At 48.7% G+C, this 16,334-nt stretch overlaps 2 protein-coding genes and 1 long non-coding RNA gene across 5 annotated transcripts in view; 1 reads left to right on the top strand and 2 right to left on the bottom strand.

Annotated features, from left to right (window-relative positions):
- Window positions 1-304: 304 nt before the first annotated feature.
- On the bottom strand, window positions 305-4,500 carry LOC309669633. Its single transcript, XR_014268925.1, has 3 exons — window positions 4,475-4,500; window positions 1,755-1,903; window positions 305-374 (listed from the first exon to the last, which is right to left on the bottom strand). It is a non-coding gene; the product is annotated as an uncharacterized lncRNA (long non-coding RNA).
- A 330-nt stretch (window positions 4,501-4,830) lies between these two features.
- On the top strand, window positions 4,831-12,529 carry EIF4A3 (eukaryotic translation initiation factor 4A3). Its single transcript, XM_082481729.1, has 12 exons — window positions 4,831-5,061; window positions 5,195-5,267; window positions 6,058-6,124; window positions 7,365-7,427; window positions 7,890-8,022; window positions 9,115-9,195; window positions 9,631-9,772; window positions 10,554-10,692; window positions 11,152-11,267; window positions 11,805-11,912; window positions 11,998-12,125; window positions 12,328-12,529. The coding sequence occupies exons 1-12, from the start codon at window positions 4,890-4,892 to the stop codon at window positions 12,342-12,344; spliced, it is 1,239 nt and encodes a 412-aa protein (XP_082337855.1). The 5' UTR covers window positions 4,831-4,889; the 3' UTR covers window positions 12,345-12,529.
- Window positions 12,530-14,007: 1,478 nt separating this feature from the next.
- ATL2 (atlastin GTPase 2) overlaps window positions 14,008-16,334 on the bottom strand; it is a gene marked incomplete at its 5' end in the record, with an annotated part of 39,302 nt that continues 36,975 nt past the window's right edge. For 2 of the 3 annotated variants that reach the window (XM_082480381.1, XM_082480379.1), the window contains one exon: window positions 14,008-15,622. In XM_082480381.1, coding sequence (XP_082336507.1) covers window positions 15,503-15,622 — 120 coding nt within the window. In that variant the 3' untranslated portion in view covers window positions 14,008-15,502. Of the gene's footprint in view, window positions 16,163-16,264; window positions 16,280-16,334 lie in introns of all 3 variants that reach the window. The other variant, XM_082480380.1, reaches the window with a different exon arrangement.

Consider the following 16,334-nt stretch of genomic DNA (forward strand, 5'->3'; position numbering starts at 1 on the left):
TTGTCACACCATCCAGGTTTTCAGAGATCTGCCCCCATCTCATGGATAAGCTTAGATCACATCCATCCCAGATTTTCCCCAGCCCTGGGGTGGCCACACCCTGCCATCCCATCATGAACCTGACTGCTAGCGCTTCTTCCACCCCAGATGGCTGCTCACTGAAAGGCCTTGCTGCTCACCTCACTCACCACCACCGGACAAAGCAGCACCAGAGACCACCAGAGAATCTCCTCTAAGTTCTTCCAGGGCTCAGATGGCAATGACAAGTTCAGGCTTGGCAAATCTAGCGCCGTTGCTGATGCTGGAGAAGAGATGTGGGGCCAAGCAGCTTGGCCCGAAGGATGGACTGCTTCCCTGTGCACTCTCCTCTGATGCTGAGGAAAAAAGCAACAGAGGTGAGTCAGTGAGGCAAAACTGGCAGAGAAAAACTGACAGCTTTCCATACCGAAAGGAAACTCCAGGGACCCCATCAATATTGGGGAATGTTCTAAAAAACAACCCCAAGCTGCCAGGAGGGAGATGCCCTGAGCTGCCCTTAAGGCAGCCACGAAGAGCAGGATGACAGGCACAGACCGTGCACTTCGGTCTCCCTACTAACCCACAAAAACTCAGTATTCACAGAAAGACCAACGTGGAAATGTATATAGCATCAGAGGGTCACGTGAAAACTGTCACACAGGGACTGCTAGCCAACATTTTGTTTGATCTAGAAGCTAAAATTGGGTTGAGGTCAGCTTCAAAGGTAAATGAGATTCAGCCAAGGTGAACCAAAAAGCAGAACCTAGAAAGCTGATGCAGAACTGGCAACATCTCCAAGAGCACCAATTTCATACCAGGTTTGGAGGAAGTCTATCCCCAGAGAACTTTTACCTCAAAGTCTTAAGCCAGAAGAACCTGAAACAATTCCTTTTTTCTTTTTTGTCTGGAGCTGTTATGCTCAGGATCCTGGATGAAGCCATGCTGGCTGTCAGGGTAATCAGCTATTCACTTCTACCTTAGTGCATTAAAGCGCAGTTACTTCAAAAGCTTTTGCAAATGCTTTGCCAGTCCTTGGAATTAAAAGCACTACGGAGAAAGAAGTATTTTACATCAAACAAAGAAAATGGGGATGAAGCTTTGCTCCATGCACTAAAAAGGGGACAACCTGAGTCACAAGAGGTGCAGAAATGTCAGCGCTTCTGAAGTCCATGAACTGGGGTGATCTTTCCCCTCTGCTAGGCTATGCATCCCTCTCCCTCCCGTAAAAAAATGAGGCTTGACAGCACTCTGTTGTTCTGTATTACCATCCCACTCCACCTGCACAGGGTTTGCACCTACTTGGGCAGCTCCCAAGGGAGCCTTTTGGTCACCATGCAGTGGGTGAAGTCCAGACCATACCCAAAAACTGACTGTCAAGTGGAAAACTCTCCCCAGGTCACCACACTCAGATGACCAACTAATGTCTATTAAATCACCCCCTTATGAAACAAAACATCTTGGCCTGAATTGTTCCCAGTAGAACCCATTCTTTAGCCTCCTCTTTTGCAGAGAAATGGACAGAGAAACCTTTCTAAGTGTGATGGCTGGATTTGCAGCTGGATTCTCTGCAGGACGTTGCAGAACATCAAACACAAATGAACTGTCTCATGTTGAGAACTAGGAATGACTTACAGTTCCTTATCCAAAGTTAATGGAAATCACCTCCAGGGAACTGCAGATCAAGGCCATCAACCAGGACCCTTTTTACAAAGAAATCTTTCTGCCTTTCAGCTCACCTCACTGCTGACAGTCTTTGCTGCTTGAGAGATGTTGATGTACCTTGGAAAAAGGCAGTCATGTGGCTGAACAAGCCAAACTGCAGCTTCTCAAAGCTCACCCTTCCATCTCCATCCTTCTCCAGTTTAATGAATAAATATTTGAGTTCCTAAAAAATGAGTACAAGAGCAGAGAAACTCACCAGCTGCAGGAACACAGCTTGAAGCATCCAAACAGCTTCTAAAATAAATCCCACTGTTTTTTACAGTGCAAATGGAACGCAATTTAAAAACTCTTTTGGAAAATTAATGCTGCTTTATTTCCATGCATACACAAAGACACAAACTTCGCTCCACAAAGTCTGTGAGCCCCAGGAGTGGATGCAGACAGGTACGAAACCTACTTGATTCCTGCTTCAGTTTTGGGAGAGAAGAGGGATTAAGGCCCCATGCCTACTCTGGGACCCTGAAGGGATACAGTCGCCCTGTAATTTCATTTCGGAAATAGCAGGCTATTCACAGAGACACACAGCAAAAGGACAAAATACAACAGGAACAAGCTGCAACAAGGGAAATCTTGACTGGCCATAAGTTAAAAATTCTTCCTCCTGAGTGCACTGCAGCCCTGGGACAGGCCCAGAGAAGCTGGAGTGTCTCCATCCTGGGAAATACTCAAAGCTAGACTGGACAAGCCCTGAGCAACTTGGTCTAGCTTGAAAGTCAGCCCTGCTGTAAAGAGGACTAGTCCAAATGCCTCCAGAGTTCCTTCCCCACCTAACCCTGACTTGGTCAGACACTACAGACCAGCTCCTCTCCAAGGGAAGCCATCTGTGTCCCCAAGGAAACACAGCTGTGCTGTGGTACGCCAGCTCAGCACCAGTGCCTGCAGTCTAGGGGAGGCAAAGCTTACTTTTGACAGTCGTTTCCTCTGACTCTACAGATTCACTGCCCAGAACCCACCACCCATCCCTCTCTCAACAAACTGGCTCCTGGCCTTTCCCTGCTCACCTCCTTCCTCAGCTCTTTCAGCCAAATGCTGGCTGAGGAAAGCCTCACCTCCTTACACCTACCTCCTCTGGGAAGGCCCGGACTTGAGCCTCAGCCATGTCCAAGGAAGGGCTGGGCATCCGCCGGGAGCTGCAGGCTAGGTTTGGCTACCAGATGAAAACACAGCACACACCAGCCATCCTAAAAACAGCCTCCCCACAACTATTTGTGACACAGTCCTGTGAGGACCAAGCTCCCTGTACCTTTATTCATCCCTGTAAGGACAATGCAAAAGCACAGCCAATGTCACTGACACAACAAGGATGACAGGGATCAAGGAGCATGATTCCCCTGTCACAAACACAATCCAGATGTGTTAGCCACTGTGCCATCTTCCTATACTCCCCCGCAAATCCCAGAGGATCTGTACCACGTCCTCTCCTGATGGCCTGCCATTATTTTGGAGGACAGAGGCCATCATACTTTGTCCCTCCATTTAAAAGAGCTTTATCACTTTCAGCCTCTTTGTTTGCCCTCAGGCTCTGCTGCAAAAAAAACCGAGGAAAGAGCATCAGTCACCATGTGCCCCAAGGCAAGGGTCACACACCCCAAACCTGCTCAAATATGCAGCTCCTGACACATCTGCTCACAACCACTATGGGAACAATCCATGTGAAGCACCCAGCCTGACTCACTCAGGCACACTCAGCCACGCCGGGACTGGAAATGCTTGTGGTTTTGTAACAACTTCATTTCCCCATGTCAAACATTCTAGCTCAGGACTCAGAAGAGCGCCCTGCCAAGCAGGAGAGAGCCTTTTCCCACAAAAGTTTAGGGGTTTATTCAGAGATCAGGCAAGCATCCAAGGCATCCATGGCAGGAGGATGGTTAAATCTGCCCTCTATCCAAGGATGAAAAAAACAACATTGGAGGAGGAGGAGAAAAAGGGGAAAAAATGCAAATCCTGCTGAAGTCCCAGATGGAAATGGAGGTGTAGCATGCCCACATCCAAACCCTCTGCCCAAAAAGCAAACCCAGAGATCCAGCTCTGTGAAAACTGGATCCCAGCTGCTTGAATGACACGGACAGTGAAATGAACAGGGCATCAGCTGACGAAAGGCAGAGCAAAGCATGCCTCCTTCTCCACTGGTCTCTGTTGAGAACCTCAGAACTTCCATCAGCAGCCTGGTTTGAGCTCAAGTTTCCAAATCAAACCCTGTTTGACAGTCCTGGGCTTGCAGAGGAGGTGATATGGTCTGACAGCCAGCCCATCCTCCCCTTGCAAATAGACTGGGGTGTTCCTGGGTCTGGATACTGGGCTTTTACATGGACAATGCATATACAGACTTCAGTTTTTCCAAGGGGGACACATCACTATGAAGCCAGAGATCGGGCTGCCTCCACCTCATCTCCCAGCAGCATATTAAGCAAAGAAACGAACCCGCCTTCCCCATGCGTGACCTCCACCTCCCGTTTCAAGGTGTTTTAAGGATGTATAGCCTCACACGGGGCGAACAGGCCACGCCAAGGCGGCGGTGCCGGTAGCCAGCCCACAGAGGCGAAGCTATTTGCAGGCCGCGCTTCGCCGGGAGGGACGGCATGGAGGCACCCCACACACACCTGTGCAGGACCCTGGGCGCCGAAGAGGCTAGCGCCGCCGGTACTGGCACGGCGCTAACCCCTCCGGCGCCCAAGAGCCTACGGTGGCCAAAGCCCAGGCCGCACCGGCCCCGCCGCCCCCGGCCCTCACTCACCGCGCCGCCGCGCATGCGCGCGCCCCGCCCATTTCCTCCGCGCCTGCGCACGCCGCACCGGCCTTCTGTCTCATAGCCCCTGCGCATGCGCATGCCTCGCCCTCCCGCCTGCCCGCATTTTCGCGCTTGCGCACACTGCACCCGCCGCTCTGTCCACCGTCACCGCGCATGCCCACGCTGCGCTCTCCTCCCCGGCCACACTTCCTGCGCATGAGCACAGGGCACCCTCCCGCCCGCCTACCCTCCGCGCATGCGTACACCGCGACCTCACGCCCGTCCACATCCTGCGCATGCGCACACCACAGACTCCCGCCCCTCCCGCGCATGCGCAGTTCCCGCGCATGCGCAGCCGGGCGGCCTCTCCGTGCGCGGGGCTTGTGGTACCGTCGCCGGTGCGTGAGGGAAGGCCTCAGCCATGTCGGGGTCGGCGGGGTCTGGCGGGACGGGCGGCTCGGCGCGGAAGCGGCTGATGAAGGAGGAGGACATGACGAAGGTGGAGTTCGAGACGAGCGAGGAGGTGGACGTGACGCCCACCTTCGACACCATGGGGCTGCGGGAGGACCTGCTGCGCGGCATCTACGCCTACGGTGCGCGGCGGGGCGGCAGCGAGGGGCGGAGGGGAGGGAGCGGGGGGGAGGGGGTCGGCGGCGGTGGGGGCCCATCCCAACCTACCGGTTTGCGGGGCTGCCCCGCCGCTGATGGTAACGGCGGCCTCCGCAGGTTTTGAGAAGCCCTCGGCCATCCAGCAGAGAGCCATCAAGCAGATCATCAAGGGGAGAGACGTCATCGCCCAGTAAGTGGGGCTGCCGGTGAGGGGGCGGGTGGGAGAGGCCTGTGCCCCGAGAAGGGGAAGGGGCGGGAGGGTGTCAGTCACACCCGGTGCCTGAAGCGAGCTCTGTCACCCGTGGGCCTCGGCTGCTGCCTGGCGGGACAGGGAAAATCGCATCACGAGTGATACGGGGTGAAATGGGCAAACTTGCGCCTTGGCTGTGGTCCTCATAGCTCTTAATGGCAAAGTTTATTAGGTTTAGGTATGTCAGTGTAATAAAGATGCAGCCAAGCTGTTGTGTGTTCTCAGTGACTAGAGCTCTGAGACTGTTGTGAATGTTTTCCAGCAAAGCCAGAGAAGTATGGAGACAACTGCAGTCTCGATCAAGGGAAAAAGTAGGCAGAAGGAAGCCTATTATGTCTCTAGAGACAAAGAAGGACGTGCATCCCACTTTGTACGTCACTAGCAGGAGTTGCTAGCTTTCCAAATTGTATTGGCTTACCTACCGTTTACTTTAAAAGTAAAAAAAATATGTACAACAAATTGCAGGAAGTTAAAACGCTGGTCTGATAAGGAGTAAACATGCCAGAGCTGAGGACCCTGCAACAGAGTGCTCTATCCCTGATACTGTGGTTCTCAAAGCTGCTTGTCTGCAGATCACGCTGTGATCATAACAGAACTTTGTCAGCTATGCTGTTGGCGATACTGACTTCTTTGCCATGGAGGAGTGGCAAAGAGCAGAAGGGTGGGATTCATTGAAATTGACTGTTTTGGTCCAGATATCCAGAGTATACACCAAATGTCTGTTTCTCAGGTCACAGTCAGGAACAGGGAAGACGGCAACATTCTCCATCTCTGTTCTGCAGTGCCTGGATATACAGGTAATTTCCTAGCACATGCTCAAAATGTTTTTTAACTAAATCGGTAGAGTCTTTCTCATAAAAGCCTTTGTTTTTAGAGTGAATAAATGAAGCTTTACACTGAAATCTTTTCGTTATGAGCAGTGACCTTCAGACAAATTTGAGTGAAAATTTCACCAGGCTCTACTCTGTAACAATTTGGTTGTTAAACGCACCTTGGCAAAATAAGTTCAAATAAAGCCTTGTAATTGTAAAGTTGGCTTTAACAGCTGACGTCTTTCACATCCTTTAATATTAGAGGGCTAAATTAATCTCTTAGCTGGCAGAATTGTCCTGAAACAGTCTGAACAGCATCAACAACCTGTCTGAACAGTTGACGCACATTGCGCAGAATCAAACCTTGTTTTTTTAACTGGCAGATGTGTGCTTTTGTGTAGTCAGTGGTATCATGTCTATCCAATTGTTTTTTAAGTATAACTTGAATGTGTAGATGCTGTTGAACAAAATGATGATTTTCTCTGGGCCAGTTAAATAAAGCTTAGATTGTTATTCTCCTGTCACTGCCTGGGCACGTAAAACTAAACTTTGCGTGTTCTAAAGAAGAGGTCAGCTTTACACTTTGTTTCTGTAAAGCGCTTGTAATATTTTTCAAACGTGATGCTTTAAAATGTTCTCTTGGAATCTTTGTGCAATGCAAGGTTTTTATCTGAACTGAACATACAAGATTGAAGTGATTTAAAGTTGTTCCTATTCTTTTGCAAGAAAAGCACACGCTTTTATAATTGTTTTCAGAAATCGGCTTGGAATGAAAAATGAGCTATCAAAGAACTGCTTAAGTGCTGTCTTGTCAAACGTAACTTAAATTAAGTTACCAAGGCCAGGTTGGGCGGGGCTTTGAGCAACCTGGTCTAGTGGGAGGTGTCCCTGCCCATGGCAGGGGGGTTCACACTGGATGATCATTAAGGTCCCTTCCAACCCAAACCATTTTGTGATTTTAGGAAGAGGCTGTTACTGTGTAAATGTTCTGTGTGAGAGCAGCTTCCTAGGTGTACTCACCCTTGCAAATACTAGATTTTAACACAAAATTCTGTGTTTAATCTAGGTGTACTCACCCTTGCAAATACTAGATTTTAACACAAAATTCTGTGTTTAATCCTTCAGATGTGACATTTCAGAGTACTGTGGGGTCCATGATCTCTGTTATGCTGGGATGATATCTGTCCTGTGATTAACTACCCTGTGATGACCTGTTTTTAACCAGGTTCGGGAGACCCAGGCGTTGATCTTGGCACCAACTCGGGAGCTGGCTGTACAGATCCAGAAGGTAGGAGCAGTTAAATCGCCCTCTGTAAAGCACTCGCAAGGCCTGGGGCCGATTCTTGGGTGTTACCCAGCAGAGCTCAAAGCACAGCTGCTGCTTTTCCTTTCTGTTCATGAAAGGAATAAGAAATTCTGAGAAGGGGCTGGCTTGCTCATCTGCGTCGTGGCCATTCTAGCTTTCATGACCACATTGGCCAGCAGTTTAAGGTTTTACACATTCCTAACAGAATTGTTTAGGACGGTACTTTTAAAGCAGTTGTGATCCCTGGGAAGCTGAGTTCCCAGTGTTTGAAGGCCTGCTGTTGAGGAGGTTTGGGTAACAGAAATTTAAAAAATCCCTCTTAACGGCTTGTGCTTACATCTCTCTGAAAAAAAACCCTGTACGGCTGTGCAGAACTACATCCCTTCATAAATACAAACTTCTTGAGAGCTCAGTTAATTAAGCCATTCCTTTGTATCGACACAGGGTCTTCTTGCTCTGGGAGACTACATGAATGTCCAGTGTCATGCCTGCATCGGAGGGACCAACGTGGGTGAAGATATCAGAAAACTGGACTATGGGCAGCATGTTGTTGCTGGCACTCCAGGCCGTGTGTTTGGTAAGATGTGGGAGGCTGCATCACCTCTGGGTTCAGATCCGAGTGGTGCCCTGGGAACCTCCTGCAACATTTTGTGCACTTAGGTTTGAAATAGCGTGGCAATTACATTTATCACGACGCCGTTAATGTGAAGGATCACAAGGAAACAACTTACTGTAGCAATAGCTGGAAAAGACTATAGGGAGAAAGCAATAGGGGTAGTATTTGGATTTTCTCTGTTTATATTTCACTTTTAGTTGTGGAAGTGTTTCGCTATATGGTGGCGTGGGAACTAAGAGTATTTTTAAAGCAGAATTACAGTCCCAGGAAGTACTTCAGAATCTTGGAGGAGATAGGAGCTGGGTCCATCTGAGTGTCAAAGTTAGCTCCACATTTTCTGTGTGCTGGCCGTCGCTCTTTGTTAAATCAAGTGCACTTGCAGGTGGTACTTTCTGGTTTCATTGCATGAAGATTTTTATATTTACTGTTCACGGCAGTTACTACAGTGATAGTGTTAACCTTCAAGCTCACATCTCTGAGAAACAGGCAGCACTTTCTTAACACAAGCACCTGTCACTGGGAGAGCATAGAGCTCCACAAGTGGGGAAAAAAAAACCCAAACCCAAAAACTAGCAGCTGCCAAACTGAGCTGGCTTTGAACAGCACGGAAATAGCAAATGCTTTTCCATGACAGTATTAAGGGACTATTGAAAGCCACATGCTCTTTCAAACAGGATGTGGATTTGCCCAGTCCATTGGTGAAAAGCTTACCTAGCGTTTTGCGTTTCTCACATCCAGTCGCAGTTACTGTGGGAGACTGGGGCACCTGTCCTGTGCAGTTTGCAAGTAGCATCCCACATCTCGGACCCGCAGAGCTTCCCTGCGGTCAGTGCTCTCTTAGCTGGGCTGCAGAGATGTACTCCCTCACTTGGAGGGTGCTGGGGGCACACTGTGACCCTCGGCTGTTGCCTTTCATCACCAAACACCAGTCTCTGGCAGCAACAGAGTGAAGTGCCTGTCTCTCCTCCACCAAAATGCCGTGACAGCGGCGGGGAGCAGTGTAGGCTCGCTTGCTTTTAGAGCCTTTTCATCTTACAAAGTGAATTCTTGCAGATATGATTCGTCGTCGAAGTTTAAGGACTCGTGCCATCAAAATGCTGGTTTTGGATGAAGCAGATGAAATGCTCAATAAAGGTAAAATATTTTGTCTCCCTTTTACTTCCTCTCTTCTCACCTCCTTGAGATTCCAGGGTGTCCCAGCTGGCAGTCCCACTTCTAAAAACAATTGGTTTTGTCAAAGTTAGACAATTGTAGTTAATTGTAGGCTGTAACAGGTTGAACTACTGGATATGCCTTGTCTGACTTTGTTGTAGTGTCTTTTTCAATCGTTACAAATTCTTGAGCACTGCCTCGCATACTTTACTGTGTGCTACAGCCACGTGTCGTGGGTTTGGGAAAATTAGGAAGAGATGAGCAGTATGTGACACTGGCTTCGAGTTACTGATTCACTCGTTAACATTCATCTCGTAGCATAGGCCCAGTACTGAATTCCAGATCAAACTGCAAAAGAGCAGGATATTCGGGGGAAAGATGTGCTAACTGTTCTGTGCTACTTGGTTTGCTTTTCAGGTTTTAAGGAGCAGATTTACGATGTCTACAGATACTTGCCTCCAGCTACACAGGTGGTTCTGATCAGCGCCACTCTGCCTCATGAAATTCTGGAGATGACCAACAAATTCATGACAGACCCCATTCGCATCTTGGTGAAGCGGTGAGTGAGTTTCCTTGGAAAGCACAGGAGCTCTTTGAGTTGATCCGGCCCTGGGCAGTTCACAGTGTTAACCAATCTAAACATGCAGAGGCTCTCTCACGTCCCTTCTGCCCATTGCCGTTTGTCTCAGTGTTTGCAGACATCCTCAGGTGCTGTTTTCCAGTAGAGGCCAACTCGTCTCTCTGACTTTAACCTTGTCCAATTGTTTGCTGCTGCTCTGCCTGACTGCCCCCCACCCCTTCACCCTCCCCGTCTATAGCAGCCTCTTCTCCTGGAAACCCATTTTTCACACCAGAGGATTTCTGCAGGCCTCCTCCACTAATTTGCTATTACATAGCGAGCCAAAAAAAGCCTTTAGCTGACTGATCCCGACTGCTCTTGGAGGTGTAGCATACGTTCGGTGGTGTCACAGGTCCTCATGCGCTGGAGCTCAGCAAAAGTCAAGAGGAGTAAGCATAGGAGGAGCCTCCCTCTTGCCTGATCTCTTACACTGCCCCGTTTTCCTTTCTTCAGTCTCTCTCGGCAAGAAGCCTGAATGTAAAAACGATGAGAACAGCAACGTTTCCCTTTGAAGCACTCTGTCTAGAGCAGAGGGGCTGCCCCGGGAGTTCTAGTCTCGGTTGCATGGGTCGCGTTGGAGGCCTTTCTTAGAGCAGACGTCTCCAGGGACGTTTTAGAACAACTTGGACTCGTGTATAGACCCACAGGGCAGAGGTGTGATCTCTGCATCATATGTATTCACCTACTTGTGGTGTGCTCTAGCTGTTCTTCTTCCCTACAGCGATGAGTTGACCCTTGAAGGAATCAAGCAGTTTTTCGTGGCTGTAGAGAGGGAAGAATGGAAGTTTGACACCTTGTGCGATCTCTACGACACACTCACCATCACCCAGGCTGTCATCTTCTGCAACACCAAGAGAAAGGTACAGCAGCCGCCGTCGGAGGCTGCCTCCGAGGAGGGTGCCAGGACAAACCCAGTTAAGAGGTCTGGTTGTTTCCCCGTTTGGAAATAGTTCAGTAAGAACGGAGGTGAAACGTTTGTCTTTGGGACGTGCCTCACTTAAACAACAGGTTATAGGCCAACCTGATAGAGTTGCCTTTTTAGAGAAGTAGACCCGATTCTTCTGATTGCTTATAATCCCTGAAACAAAACCACACTTTCTGAGTAAATGCCCTTAACTCCTTTCCTTTCATGGCTCCTGGAGCCCTGTGTCATACAGCTGATGCTTTGTAAGGATTATTTACTTCTTTTAGCGCCAGAATGCTGGTTAAAGTGTCTCTTGGTCCTTAGCAGCGTATATCGCTGCAGTCTCCAAGCACGACTCGCACGTTTGGCTCTCCTGAGCCAAGAGCTAAGCCGGGCTGCTTGGCTGTCCGCGCAGGTAGACTGGCTCACCGAGAAGATGAGAGAAGCCAACTTCACAGTTTCATCCATGCACGGGGACATGCCACAGAAGGAGAGGGAGTCCATTATGAAAGAGTTCCGATCCGGCGCAAGGTAAATGCCTTAAACAGCGTCGCTTACAGCATTGCTACCTCTGGGCAGGGTTTTTTCTAGCATCTGAAGGGAACAGGCCTGGGAAAGCCGTAAAACCTCTGTGAAGGCCTTGTTCAGCTTAGATTAGGAAGAGCTCCGATTGCCATCCCTCCTCTGTGGTGTCACAGGGTTGGGAGATTGCCGCTTTCCAAGGAGAGATGCTCAAACTTACAGAATTAGTCTGGTTTATTTTGCTGAAGAAGTTTGGAGTTGCTACATTTAAAATAAGAAAAAAAAAAAAAACAAAAACAAAAACAAACTATTTGGGCTGTGTCCTGTATTTTAAACTCTTGGGAGCATCATATTCTTTCTGAAAGATCAAAGCTGCCTTGGTACCAGCTGCCCTCCCTGGAGTTTGGGGATGCCGCAGGGTACTATGGCGGCAGGAGGAGGGCAGCGTCACAGGGGAGGCCCTGTGCCGGGAGGCTGCGACTTCTCAGCTCTCACACCCACCTCAGCGGGGTGGGAACAGCCATAACTGTCCCCTTCTCTTTGCAGCCGAGTCCTTATTTCAACAGATGTTTGGGCTCGAGGCCTGGACGTGCCACAGGTGTCCCTGATCATTAACTACGACTTACCCAACAACAGAGAGCTCTACATACACAGGTAAGCTCGGCCTTGGCCTGGGGGAGCGTGGCTGGATTACCCTTCCCCGAGGTGGCTCCATTCTCTCCTCCTTCTGCCTCTACAGAATCGGCCGGTCGGGCAGATATGGCCGAAAAGGTGTAGCGATCAACTTTGTGAAGAATGACGACATCCGCATCCTGCGAGACATCGAGCAGTACTACTCCACCCAGATAGATGAAATGCCCATGAACGGTGAGTGCCGGCCAGGCTGCTGCCCTCCTCCAGTTGGGAACTGGTGTGCTGCAGCTGGAAGAGAAACGCCAGGGGCTTTGTTTTGCCATGTGCCTCCTTCCCCAACCTCACCCATCTTTGCTTCTCCCTGGGGACAGCAATAGGTGTGCTGGGCTGCGGCTCTCACCACACACTTACATGCTCTCATTTTCTCTCGTTTCAGTCGCTGATCTCATCTGAAGGGCAGTGTTTACCAGGGAGTCGTACGATTTGGTAGCCCCCATAATTCTGTTTCGGACCCACATCCTTTTAGCATCTTGCTGATCGTATGTTCTTGAGTTGAGCTGTGCTTGGGAACTTGTGTAAATAATATCTTTACTCCCGCCCATGTTTTTTCAATAAAAGAAAAGGAAGTTTTACCGTAACCTGTGCTTAATTACTTTAACCCAAGATAGTAACAAGCGGGGAGTTTGGAAATACTGCCGTACTTGACTAGCACAATCAAAAACATGTTTGATACTCATTATATTTAGGTTCATTAAATACAGGGCTTCTTGGTCTCCACCCTTTCAGTATCGCGGTGCCACGCTGCCTGATAAACGCTTTAGTTTCCTTAACTTGACTCTTAAGGATCAGCCATCTACAGGAAAAATCTATGGTCTCTCCCTCGCCTGCTCGAACTTACAAGGTAGCCAGAAAAGACGTTTCCCATTGTTTATGCCTTTCTGGAGCCAGAAACATCGCTGTGGATGAGGATTTCCCTTCCCGAGGAACCCAGGGACTTGAGCAGGCCCTCGTGAGGGTGAGCACCTCTTTAACTTGATACCAGCTGGAGAAATACATTGTGGTCAGCGTTTCCACATCATCCCAGTCGTCTCTCTCCTCTGTCTCCCTAAAGCATTGTGCTGTAGGACGAAGCTCTGTTAGTGGGAAATCAACGCGCACAAGCTGTGGATCCCTCCGGTAACTGGGCAGGGAGGCTCAGTTGGTCCAGCAGGCGGTCTCTGGGTCACCAGTTTGCTCCAGTAGCCAGCACAGAGACACGGCCCACAGCCCCACTCCAGTTGCGATCCCACTGGGGATGCCCTCAGTCACTGGCCTTCAGCCACAAGAATGGAGTCCCTTCTCCCGGGAAGAGAGTGAGAAATGGAGTTAAGGGAGAAAACAGAACAGACAAGAATGCTCACAGCAACTTCTCCCCACATGCCCAGCCCCTTAATCATTCATTTCCTACTAAATCACTTTGGCCCCTCCCAGAAAGTAGGGGTTCTTGGTCTGGCTGTTTTGTGGGGGTTGGGTTGTTTTTTTTTTTGTTTGGGTTTTTTTTGCATTAATTCTGCAACTTCTCAGCATGGTGTTTAGGAAGTCTCCCCCTCCACACCCTTCCAGTCCTCTCCCAGAAGGTAAGGGAAGCCTGGGTAAAGCCTCCCGGCTTCACTCTCCCCACTCAGGGCACCCTCACTGCAGGGCACAGCCCAGCCTCAAATCCAACTGGTACCTGCCCAGAAAAGGTGAGCAGCGAAGGCAAGCACAGCCCTCTGAGCCCCCGACGCTACTCCAGCCCTTTGACTTATAAAGAGATTCAGCAGCAAAGCATTAGATTGTTTAAATAACAGTATTTAATCTGTACAAGTCTGAGAAGAGAGCTTAAAAAGCAACATTCCTACCTCATCTTCAGCATCCTTCACTGCTCCCCGGCAGCTCCTTACGGTACAAAAACCACAGTGCAACTGCTTTAGTCCTAGACAGATTATTTCCCTCACTGAAGCGAGGGGAGAGTGATGAAGCTCAAACATCGACAGAAACCGTTACCATTTAGGAATGCAAAACCCCAGCTATTGCACACAGTCATTCCCAGCGGAAACTACAGCAGGTAATTACTTAGCTGCCTTTACACTCCCGCCCATCTGAAAACACCTCGCTTGATACCAATTTAGTCAAGAGTGAAAAAGAGCGCCAGCGATAAGATTTTGGAATGACACGGTGGTTGGGTCGTGAGGGGGGCAGAAGCTGAGAAGCAACTCCCCGAGTCAAGAAGTTTTCCTGTAGAGGGAGGGGACGCAAGCCAGAGAGATGTCACCTTTCAGAGACAGGCAGGAGAGGAGCATCAGCTATGAAGTACAATAGACAATTTGATCACATAAGCGCCAGGATAAGTATTTGACATCATTTATGGCATAGGATACATACTCAAACATCTTTTAAAAATAAGCACAGATTTCATTTCATATATACACAACTGATTTTAATCATGTACTGAAAATAAATTACAGGAAGGAACTTTAAAATGCAACAGAGGACAACAGTTTCACAACAAACATTCCCATTGATTTTCCCACGGGGGTGAGAGATTGCAGTGCTCAAGGCAGGTAAATATCACAAATATATAAAAAAAAAAAAAAAAACAACTTCAAATCATTGATGCATTCACACATTTACATGAGCCACAAACATTCCTTTACAGGGACTGCACTTCGCTACCACAGAACCAGGTTTTGCCATAAACTACAAAACTTTGATACAAAATTGTATTTATAATATTTATATTTCATATACATGCCCTATCTGTGATTTCTTAAAAAATAAAAACTAAACACACTGTACAGACAATCCGAACTCATTGCTTGGTAGCTGTAGGCAACGGGGTTTGTTGTGGGTTTTTTTTTGGATGGAATTTCTCCCTCCCCCCAGTAGAATTAATGGCGATATTATATACATGAAGGCTTAAACCTGCAGAAAAAGCCAGCTGGGTTCCCATACGCACCTCCCCGGGGCCCGCGTCCGCCAGCTCCGGGCAAGACCCCGGCTGCTCCTCCCGCACAAGTCAGTTCTGCCGCCGGCGGTGGCGGCGTGAGGAACCGATCCATGCATTTGTGTAACACTGGTAGAAAAGGCAATAAAGCAAGATACGTATTGTGATGTGGCGGCTCTGAACGGCTTCACTGACTTGATACGCTCGGTCAGACTCGTCCGGGGGCGGCGAGGGGATGGCACAGAGCTGGGTGCAGCTGGTGAGAGCACACCTTGGGTGGGCCCCATCATTGATACTTCCCTGAAATTCCAGAGTCCCGCTGCTGACGGCATCAACTCCAGCGCAGGGGGCAGATCCCTCCCCCCTACGTGGTTCTCCAGGACTACACGTAACCACCCTCCCTCCCTCCCCCCACAGCCATCTCCACAGCACCGGTTTGTGGGCGAAGCAGAGCGCTGACAACAACCTTCCTCCTCCCAGGTGATGGCAGCAATCTGCGAAGCCAGTCACACTAAACTACTTCTACAGTTGATTGTAAACTTTGGTTTATTTTTATTTAATTTTTTTTTAATTATTATTATTGAGTTCTCATGGTACAGCAAGCATGTCTAGGATGAGAGGGCAGAGTCGAAGAGGAGACGAGCTGTCAGTCTGTCTTTAGTCTGGCATGGTGAGCCACCTGCTCGGTCAGGCCTGCTTTGATAGAGTTTTTTACAGACTGCCTCATATGATCCTCCAGCAAATTATCACTCATGGGCTTCAACACCTGTGGAATGAGAAACATGCAAAAGAAACAAAAAAAAAATATAAAATGAGGTAACCGAGGAAAATGAATTATTAAAAAAACATATGAAGAGATGAGACTTGAAATAATGAAAAAAAACCAAACAAGAATGCTGAAGTCTGACACAAACTGGCATGAACTGAAAGAGAAATGAGTTTCGCTGCTACAGTAATGGGGTTAAATCAGTCACGTGCTATGGACACGAGTGATATCCCTCCTACACAGCAGTACTTCACTGAATTCCAACCACTTTACAGTTCCTAGAAGATGGATGTGCAATTCCATACCCTATATGCAGCATCAGTCTGGTATGGTTACAGCGTTTATGCAGACCGGCCCAGACGGTCCAGCTTATTGTCCTATATGTGTTAAGTGTGAACACTTCAGATACAGAAAGAAAGTTAAAAATACTGGCTAGTTTTTCTTCTTGTTATTGTTGGATGAGAGTCGCTGTCGCGGCACCGACGTGAGAGCACGGCGAATCGTTCGGCGTCTAAGGACTTCAAAGAGTTTGGAAAACACCTAAAACACGAATTCAGCTTGTTAGGAAAAGCGGCTCTTAGAAGGCAGCAGGAAAAGTCAATCAAGTTCAGAAAGAGAAACTGATTGACAGTAACGTCTCACCTTCCTGGGATTCCTCTGAAGCAAGGAGGGAAAAGAAAGGCAGACAGTCAGAAAAATAAAAATTATAAAA

This window comes from Vanellus vanellus (genome assembly GCF_965231255.1).
Source record: "Vanellus vanellus genome assembly, chromosome: 3".
Lineage (NCBI taxonomy): Eukaryota > Metazoa > Chordata > Aves > Charadriiformes > Charadriidae > Vanellus > Vanellus vanellus.

Excerpts from the sequence above, each read along its gene's own strand:
- EIF4A3 (XM_082481729.1), top strand. The coding sequence starts at position 4,890 with ATGTCGGGGTCGGCGGGGTCTGGCGGGACGGGCGGCTCGGCGCGGAAG. Across the intron at positions 9,196-9,630 it reads AGATGAAATGCTCAATAAAG|GTTTTAAGGAGCAGATTTAC; the intron begins GTAAAATATTTT and ends TTTGCTTTTCAG. Across the intron at positions 10,693-11,151 it reads TCTGCAACACCAAGAGAAAG|GTAGACTGGCTCACCGAGAA; the intron begins GTACAGCAGCCG and ends CTGTCCGCGCAG.